Source organism: Conger conger, chromosome 16 (assembly GCF_963514075.1).
Source record: "Conger conger chromosome 16, fConCon1.1, whole genome shotgun sequence".
NCBI classification, from domain to species: domain Eukaryota; kingdom Metazoa; phylum Chordata; class Actinopteri; order Anguilliformes; family Congridae; genus Conger; species Conger conger.
The window spans coordinates 9694966-9704928 of NC_083775.1; the positions used below are offsets into that span (position 1 = coordinate 9694966).

The 9963-nt window shown below is 45.8% G+C and overlaps 1 protein-coding gene across 1 annotated transcript in view; it reads left to right on the forward strand.

Moving 5' to 3' along the window:
- Positions 1-9592, forward strand: part of zmp:0000000896 (caspase recruitment domain-containing protein 10) — a 29988-nt gene extending 20396 nt beyond the window's left edge. The window contains exons 12-24 of the mRNA XM_061222996.1: positions 721-758; positions 862-950; positions 1049-1089; positions 1758-1875; positions 2660-2828; positions 4335-4458; positions 4951-5191; positions 5929-5995; positions 6102-6198; positions 6434-6592; positions 7472-7584; positions 7855-7970; positions 8407-9592. Of these exons, the coding sequence (XP_061078980.1) occupies positions 721-758; positions 862-950; positions 1049-1089; positions 1758-1875; positions 2660-2828; positions 4335-4458; positions 4951-5191; positions 5929-5995; positions 6102-6198; positions 6434-6592; positions 7472-7584; positions 7855-7970; positions 8407-8614 (1580 nt within the window). The 3' untranslated portion in view covers positions 8615-9592. The remainder of the gene's footprint in view (positions 1-720; positions 759-861; positions 951-1048; positions 1090-1757; positions 1876-2659; positions 2829-4334; positions 4459-4950; positions 5192-5928; positions 5996-6101; positions 6199-6433; positions 6593-7471; positions 7585-7854; positions 7971-8406) is intronic.
- Positions 9593-9963: the final 371 nt, after the last annotated feature.

Here is a 9963-nt window from a genome sequence, read left to right on the forward strand (position 1 = left end):
CCATTTGCGCAGCTGTTTATGTAACTTCCAAAATAAAACGCATTAGGTAAACCAGGGGTTTGGACAATTGTCTCAAAGACGCTCTACAGTGTAACAGAAGGATAAAGACTCAGGGATTGAAGTGGAAATGGTGCCGTTTCAGGCCTAGAGAGGAAGGATTGAGGGAAAGAAAGAGAAGGAGGGATGAGGTATGAAGACAGAAAAGGAAAAGAGGGGAGAAACAGACAGCTGGAAAGGGAGGGAGGGGTGGGCTGGTGATGTATGTATAGATTAATTGTTGTCTTTACCTGTGATATTTACTTGTGTATTAGGATGATACCTTTGCTAGTTTTGTTTGGCTAGGTATGCAGTTTGTTCATACATTTGCCTGTTGCGGTATAACAATAATATATATATATATATATATGTATATATGTATAATAATAAAAAAAAAATAATAATAATAATAATTCTGATGATCAAATTGACCCTGGTCCTTATCCATTGTTGTGCAGTTAGCAGTTGAAATTGTACTTCCCTCTACTGTCTTTCAGCACACTTATCCCTGGTTATGGGTACGCACTTTGCACTTTGTTGTACGTCGCTCTGTATAAGAGTCTGCAAAATGCCATTAATGTAATGTAATGTAATGTAATGTAATGTAATGTAAGATAATGTAATGTAATGTAATGTAAGATGACTGGGTGTGAACTCACTCCCTCTGTTTTTGCTGCCCTGAAGGATCCTGCTACAATTCAGAGGAGAATCTCTTGACACCGGTGAGTGTTGACATTTCACTCATCGACACGGATTACCTGTTAACATTGTTGCTGTGTCAAAATGTCATTGCCAACGCGGCCTTTTCTGTCTTCACAACATAAGATGGAGGACAGTGAGAAGGACATCAACAGACTCTCCTTGTTTCCGTTCCCTCCCTGTGTGAACTCTATTAATCGCAGATGCAACACTGAGTGAGTATCAGTGTGCACATTCCTCGAAAGGCTAATCATTTATGTTCACATTCCCTGTAAAGGATAATTAATACTAACAAACACTGATCTACCTGCAGGTTTGACATGGACTCCTGGGGCAGTGATGAGAATCTGTCAGGTATGTCACACTTACCTGTCACCTGTGTGTGTACCTGTGTCTGTCACCTGTGTCTGTACCTGTGTCTGAGTCTGTCACCTGTGTCTGTACCTATGTCTGTGTCTGTACCTGTGTCTGTACCTATGTCTGTGTCTGTACCTGTGTCTGTCTCCTGTGTCTGTACCTGTGTCTTTACCTGTGCCTGTCTGTACCTGTGTCTTTACCTGTGCCTGTCTGTACCTGTGTCTGTAACTGTGTCTGTACCTGTGTCTGTCACCTGTGTTTGTACCTGTGTCTGTACCTGTCTGTACCTGTGTCTGTACCTGTCTGTACATGTGTCTGTATCTGTCTCTACCTGTGTCTTTACCTGTGCCTGTCTGTACCTGTGTCTGTAACTGTGTCTGTCACCTGTGTTTGTACCTGTGTCTATACCTGTGTATATCTGTCTGTACCTGTGTCTGTGCCTGTCTGTACCTGTGTCTGTAACTGTGTCTGTACCTGTCTGTAAATGTATCTGTACCTGTGTCTGTACCTGTCTACCAGTCAGTAGCATTCACCGTAGCAGTATGCATGCTGAGCGCTAAATGAAATGTCCTTGTTTGGGTACAGCCACTTATATAACTACTGACTAAACGTTTCTTAGTCTTGCGTATTGTGTGTGATTTTGTGTTGTTTTGTGTGTCCTACAGTGCCGAGTGAATCCTCACTGTCGGATTCCTGGAGCTCCCTGAACTCCCACCTCTTCCCCCCTGACCTGGTCAACCTGCCCCCCACCCCAATACAAAAGCCTTCCCTCAGCATATTTGGGTATAGCACCTGCTCCTCCATACCCGTCTCTGTCTGTGGGTACGGCCTGTCTAGTGTTCATCTTTCAAGACCTTAATCAAGCAGTTCAAAAAGAAACTTACTCCTGCAGTGTGTTAGCTAAAGTCCTGTTATAGTTACACTGCAAAAAATGGCTGTGTTAAATGTAATAAGTCGAAAGTATTAGCTTGTTTTAAGTTTGCTTGACAAGCGAAATTTCAAACTCACCCCATTGGCAAATCTTGAAATGAGTGAAACTTTCTCACCGCATTGGCAGTTTTTTTGTCTCATTTAGCAAAAAAGTTATAGAAGTAAGAGTAAGTCTAAATATAAGACGAAGATACTTCTTACGACTGACTTATTTTTGTCATTGTCATTTTTATTGTTATAGTTTCTTCTGTGAGGTGCCAGTGCTATAAGGGTTGGTATTAAAGTGACCTCATATCTATAAACCCTTAACCATAACATTACATTACATTACATTATTTGCATTTGGCAGACGCCCTTATCCAGAGCGACGTACAGTTGATTAGACTAAGCAGGAGACAATCCTCCCCCGGAGCAATGCAGGGTTAAGGGCCTTGCTCAAGGGCCCAACGGCTGTGCGGAACTTATTGTGGCTACACCGGGGATCGAACCACCGACCTTGCGGGTCCCAGTCATTTACCTTCACCACTACGCTACAGGCTAACCACCCCCACCTCGACTGTCGCTCACGTTCTCTGTCGTTCCTTCTCTCGGTCCGTCTGGCTCCTTCTCTCAGTCCGTCTCGCTCCTTCTCTCCCAGCGTGGCGTCCCTCCCCCCATCTCCGCCACCGAGCCGTGCCAGAAAGGGCAGCCTGGCCGACGACATCAGCATCGCCGGGGGCAACAGCACGGGGATATTCGTCAGCAGCGTGAGGGCGGGGTCTCCAGCGGAGCTGTGTGGCCTGAAGGAGGGCAGTGAGCTCCTGGAGGTGAGGCGGTCATCGTCCGCAGACAGTCGTATTTGTAATTAAAGGTGCAATAGGTACATTTCGGACTTCTAACGGTCAGGGGAGGAGTAGCAGCAACAGACACCCTCAAACCACAACACTGTTTATCCCTCCTCCTGCTCTGTGAACGCGCTGATGTTGAAACGCCATGGGCTGTGGCAATTAGAAGCAATTTTCAACCCATGAGCTTGAATTATTGTACAGCTATACGATGTTTTGGTACAGAGTGCCGGCCCGTCAACTGCATATTTTGAAACCCGAATTTAAGGACTATAAACACAGGCAGAGGGTGAGTCAAAATGAGCAGTGAGCCTTTTTCAATGATAGGAAGGGATGTACAATGGTCTTGTAACAATGTTTTAACACAAAAATCTTACTTATTGTACTAATTATGTTATTATTTGATGTTATTCTTTACGTTTTTATTTTGTTATAATTGTCCCCGGGGAGAGAGGGAGATGCTCTGAGGCATTTCAAATCTACAGGCTTTAATATCTGTGGTCTATAAAGCTGAGATTGAAGGAGTGTGAAATTAAGATTCATTTTATTGTCCCCATAAGGAAATTTGTCTTGGAATCAAGTGTAGCTGCATTGATAACAAAAGATGCAGAATAAACGACACATTCAACCGTGCATATTGTACAAACATACTGTACATACGAACTTACATGCATAGTGGCGTGAATACGAGATTAAAAGCCCCATTGTCTCCACATATTGCATATTGTAATCCACATTATTTCAATGTAAAGAACGTATTGTAATCCACATTATTATGAAGTGATGACCATATTGCACATGCAAATAGACTGCGCCAAAGAGAGAGAATGCTGACAACCCAGGAATGATTATCCAGGATTGATGCACTGGGCCCAGTGGTGAATAAATGCACTGAATGGAGGGGAATATAGGGACTGAATGGAGGTGAATAAAGGGACTGAATGGAGGTGAATAAAGGGACTGAATGGAGGTGAATAAAGGGACTGACTGGAGGTGAATAAAGGGACTGAATGGAGATGAATATAGGGACTGAATGGGGGTGAATAAAGCGACTGAATGGAGGTGAATAAAGGGACTGAATGGAGGTGAATAAAGGGACTGAATGGAGGTGAATAAAGGGACTGAATGGAGGTGAATATAGGGACTGAATGGGGGTGAATAAAGCGACTGAATGGAGGTGAATAAAGGGACTGAATGGAGGTGAATAAAGGGACTGAATGGAGGTGAATAAAGGGACTGAATGGAGGTGAATAAAGGGACTGAATGGAGGTGAATAAAGCGACTGAATGGGGGTGAATAAAGGGACTGAATGGGGGTAAATAAAGGGACTGAATGGAGGTGAATAAAGGGACTGAATGGGGGTGAATAAAGCGACTGAATGGAGGTGAATAAAGGGACTGAATGGAGGTGAATAAAGGGACTGAATGGAGGTGAATAAAGGGACTGAATGGTGAACTTGGTGTGCTGTCTCTCCCCTCCCGGCCCTAGCTGGAGCACGTGCTGTTTGGCGGGGGTGGCGTGCAGTTTGAACAGTGCACCACCGAGGTGGCTCATTTCTCCCTGCAGTGGTGGACCGAACCCTCCTCCCTCAAACACCGGCTCAACACGGGGGGTAAGACTGTCCCCCTGCCCTGCCCCCTGCCTTGCCCTGCCCTGCCCCCTGCCCCCTGCCCCCTGCCCTGCCCCCTGTGCTGGTCCAGCCACACTGGAGCATACATACAACATTCCCCGTGATTAAAATGTTATTACCTTCTGTTAATACCCCATACTATTACCCCTTGGTATTACCCTGTTCCCCAGGTCTCTGCTCCTGCAATCCCACTGTATGTCTTCATGCTTAGTGTTGTGCTTTCAGGATGGAGGGACAGTAATCACATTCTAAAGTTCTGATTCTGACCTTCTGGTCCTCTCTCTCCCACCTCCTCCATATATCTCTGTCCTTCCCTCTCCCTCTCTCACTCTCCCCCCCTCTCTCCCTCCCTCTCCCTCCCTCTCTCTTTCCCTCTCCCTCTTTCTTTCTCCCTCTCCTTCTCCCTCTCCCTCTCACTCCCCCCCTCCCTCTCTCCCTCTCCCTCCCTCACTCTCCCTCCCTCGCTCCATGCAGCATACTCCAGGCTGTGCGCTCAGCAGTCCTCTCCCTCTTTCTCGGGCTGTGACTCCTTTTACGTCCGGGTCAACATGGACATCGAGCCCCAGGGTGACCCGCCTTGCCTGGGCGTGCACTGCGATGACATCGTTCACGTGACGGACACGTTCTACAACGGGAAGTACCAGTGGCGCTGCGCCCGGGTCGACCCCCGCACCTCCAAGCCCCAGCAGGCCGGGGTCATACCCAACTACAACAGGTGCCCCAAAACTGGGACAGGTTCCCATTCTCATAAAAAACGGTGTTGTGCTTTCGGGATGGAGGGACAGTAATCATTAATTCTGAGTGTCTCAGTAAACATTCTAAAGTTCTGATTCTGATCTTCTGATTCTCTCTCTCTCTCTCTCTCTCTCTCTCTCTTTCTCACTCTTACCCTCTTTCTCCCTCTCTCTCAACCAAGTGTTTACTGGGTTAAGTTGCCATTCTGATAAAAACAAGAACACAAAAAGAACAGAAAGTGGGCTAGTGGGTGGGCGATTGGTCTCAGATACGTCCTCAACCAGCTATGGGAGGCATTGATGCACCAGACGAACGCCTACACGCTACCAGGTGTTAGATACACCTCCAATCGGTGCCATTATGTGGACTGTAGCGTGTAAATAGTCACTGGATCTCCTGTAGTACTGTGTATGGCCTGTAGGGTGTAAAATAGTCACTGGCTCTTCTGTAATACTGTGTGTGGCTTGCTAGGTGTCAAATAGTCACTGGCTATGTTTACACTAGGACTCGGAACTGTACTGTCCTCTCAGGTCCACTTTTGCACTTGTTCTTGTGTTTGATTTGCACTTTGTTGTACGTCGCTCTGGATAAGAGCGTCTGCTAAATGCCACGTAATGTAATGTAATGTAATGTAATGTAATGGCTCTCCTGTCGTATGGTATGGGGCCTGTAGATTGTAAAATAGTCACCCTAATCCCTCCCTCTCCACTCCTCCAGGGCCCAGCAGTTGCTGTTGGTCCGGCTGCGCACTATGGCTCTGGAGCAGAAAGGCACGAAGAAGAAGGTGCGTGTCCGTGTGTCTGTCCCATCCGTGTCCGTGTGTCTGTCCCATCTGTGTTCACTCCAACCACACTGCAGTTACATTGTCTGCCCTCTGTCCCCCGACTCAGTTCTCCAAAAAGTGTCCCGTTCGGCTGGTGAAGGCGGTGTCGCCCTCCTGTCGAGGGATTGGCTCCTCCCCCCAGGTCCTGTACACTCTCAGCCACCGTAAGGACCGCCCTACCACACCGTCACCACGGTTACAGACAGCTGCTGCCACTCACCAATGTGGCAGTAACCCTGGTCATTAATCCCCTCTCACAATTCCTTTACTTCATTTACTGCAGAAATGTAGGGACAAATGAATACACATGTGTGTGTGTGTGTGTGTGTGTGTGTGTGCGTGTGTATGTATATATCTATCTGTGTGTGTGTGTGTGTGTGTGTGTGTGTGTGTTTTCAGGACATGAGGAGAACCTGATCCCCTACAGTACGGTGCAGAAGGTCTCGGTGGCGTCCAGGAGACCCGTTATCTTCTGCCCCTCACTGCTCTCCCACGGCCTGATAAAGCAGCTGCTCCAGCCTGCAGAGTCTGCACTGACCTTCAACACCTGCCAACCAGGTACACACACACACACACACACACACACAGATACGCATACACACACACACACACACACACACACAGATACACACATATATACACACACACAGATACACACACACACACACAGATACACACACACATACACAGATACACACATATACACACACACACAGATACACACACACATATACACACAGATACACACACACGCACATACACACACACACACAGATACACACATACACACAGATACACACACACACAGATATACACACAGATACACATACACAGATACACACATATACACACATACAGATACACACACATACATACACACAGATACACACACACACAGATACACACATATACACACACACAGATACACACATACACAGATACAGATACACACACACACACATACACAGATACACACATTCATACACACACACACACGCAGACACACACACATGCACAGATACACACACACAGATGCACACATATACACACGCACACAGATACACACATACACAGATGCACACACACACACATACACACACATACACAGATACACACATTCATACACACACACATGCAGACACACACACACATACACACATATACACACACACACAGATATACACAGATACACACACAGATACACAGATACACATATACACACACAGATACACACATTCATACACACACACGCAGACACACACACACACACAGATACACACATATACACACATATACACACACACACAGACAGACACAGACAAACGTATATACACATACACACACATACATTATCTTTTTTCTGATTCATACACTCACACAGAAACAGGTCAGTGCATTTACAGTTTCCCACTGGTTTTCTCTCTCTCTGATTCCCAGAGCCCATCAGTGCAGCAGACAGGAAGGACCGAAGAGTCTTCCCCCTGAACCCCTCCTCATCAGACCAGGCCCAGGGTGTCCGCCTGGAGTTGATCCAGGAGGCCATAAGCCAGGTGCAGCCCTCTCTCCCAGTAGACCAATGGACAGTCAAATATGGCCCTCAAAGCCCTGGTTTTCTTTCCTCCCAGGTAAATAACTGAACAGTTAGTGCTGCTGATTGGCCAGACTGTCTTCACACATGACTCCCAGATAAAGGGGAGGATGGAAAACCGGTAGTTCTCAGCCCTTGAATGTCGTGACTTGAGGAACAGGGCAGCAGGCAGCCATTTTGTTTTGTATGCTTTCTGTGGTTGATCCAGCGCAGGTTCACTGTGTGTCTCCAGGATAAGCACTGTCTGCTGGAGCTGGGTTTGGGCAGTGTGGAGGGGCTGCTGAGACAGGGGGTATACCCCATTGTCATTCACATCCGACCCAAGGATAAAAAAGGCAGGAAGTTCAAGTAAGCATCTCGTCTCTTCTATAATAATAATAATTTGTAATTTAGCTGACGGTTACAGTTCATTAGACTGAACATAGGACAATCCCCCCTGGAGCAATGTGGGGTTAAGATCTTATCGTGGCTACACCGGGATTAGAACCACCACCTTCAGGGTCCCAGTCATGTACCTCTTTTTCCTCTCCCTCTTTTTCTGTCTGTTATTTTTGGAATTAATGTAATTTGTTATTAATGTAATTTGGAAGCAGTTATGTATGTGTCATCATTGTTGTCTTGTGTTTTTATTGTTTCTTGAGTATTGCTGCAACACTTGTGTCCCTAGTTGGGACAACAAATTGAACTGAATTGTTTTTCTATCCCTCTCTCTTTTTCTCCTTCCCTCTCTCTCTCTCTCTCTCTCTCTCTCTCCCCATCTCTCCCGAACCCTTCCCGCTGGCAGGAAGCTGCTCTCCGGACGGAGTGAGGACGGTGTGATGGAGCAGGTCTGTCAGGCAGAAGAGCTGCAGCTGGAGAATCTGCCCATGCTGCACCACACTGTGGAGCCCAGCTCCTGGAGCTGCACCGAGGAACTTCTGGGCGCCGTATGCAGCGCCATCCAGAGCCAGCAGAGGGCAGCACTGTGGGTGGAGCTGGATAGGCAGCAGTAGAACTGACGGTTGTTCATAAAGAAAGCTGTGTTTTAACAACTGCGATGTTCTGGAGTGCTAAAGGCAGACTATCTCGATGTGTTGTCAGTTGTGTTGGCCATCTTTGTTGTGGTTGCTGATGATGAGAGACTAATTAAGTACCAGTTTCTAATAATTAAATCTCTTGAGAAAAACCTGGATAAAGTCCAGTATAGCTATGCTATACAAATATGTATTTTGTAGTAATAGAGGACATTTAGCAGTATCTTTATCATGAGAACAGTTGTGTATTTAAATGTATGTACTGTCTACTATATATGCATACACAGAGACACACACACACATATATATGTATGTCTATTATGCTTTATAGTTATCGTGGCATATTATTGACTTGATATGCGTTGGTTCTGTTCTCAGTTGGTTCTGGAACGAGCACACATGCATCGTTCTGGGGATGTTTTCCAGCCAGGCGTCCTGTTTTTCATAAAGCTTCGCACAAATGCTTTGTGACCCGAATGCAGACCAGGTCCTTCACATTTCCTGAGAACAGTCCATGCCAGGGGCAGCCAGTCTATTGAGCTGGAGGGTCACCGTTCAGGATCAGCGCGTATTTAAAGGACAATGCCTTTTCTTTAGAAAGAGCACACATTTTCAGAGGGGACCAGAGACCAAGAATCATGTAGGTATCATTTGTGTGAGAGAGATAGAGAGAAAGAGATGTCAGAAACTAAATAATAGTTAGATTCTCCAGTATATTAACAGTATTATGTATAATTCTGCGAGGACTTGGACACAATATTTATTGATGGGCCCAGAAGCAGTACCCAACTGTACCCAATGAGCACAAATTGTAGACTTGTAATACTTCACTTGTACCCTAACTTCAAATAAACTGTGATTATTGAATAGTTACGGGGACCGTTCTGAAATAAGCTGTCAGGATAATTCTGATGCTAGTCTTGTAAAATAAAAAAATAAAAAGGCAAAGTAACCATTTTTGGTTACAGCTTGTGGAAAATGACTGATTACAAACTACAGTATGTATTTGTGACTTAGTTTTAATTGATATAAGGAGCTACACAAAGAAAAACAAATTTGGAGGTAAAACAGTAAAAAAAAGCAGGGTCAAACTTTGGTGCTTGTGTGTTAAACAAACCTACTTAAAAACCTCAGTGTTTATGCCCAGTCTATTTATGCAGATGGTAAATGGAATGCATTTATATAGTACTTTTATGCTTTAACTGGCTGCCATGCAAGGCACCAACCAGCTCACCGGGAGCATTGGGGATTAGGTGTCTTGCTTAGGGACACTTCAACACAACCAGGGCAGGGGACCGAACCAGCAGCACTCTGAGTGCCAGACGTGT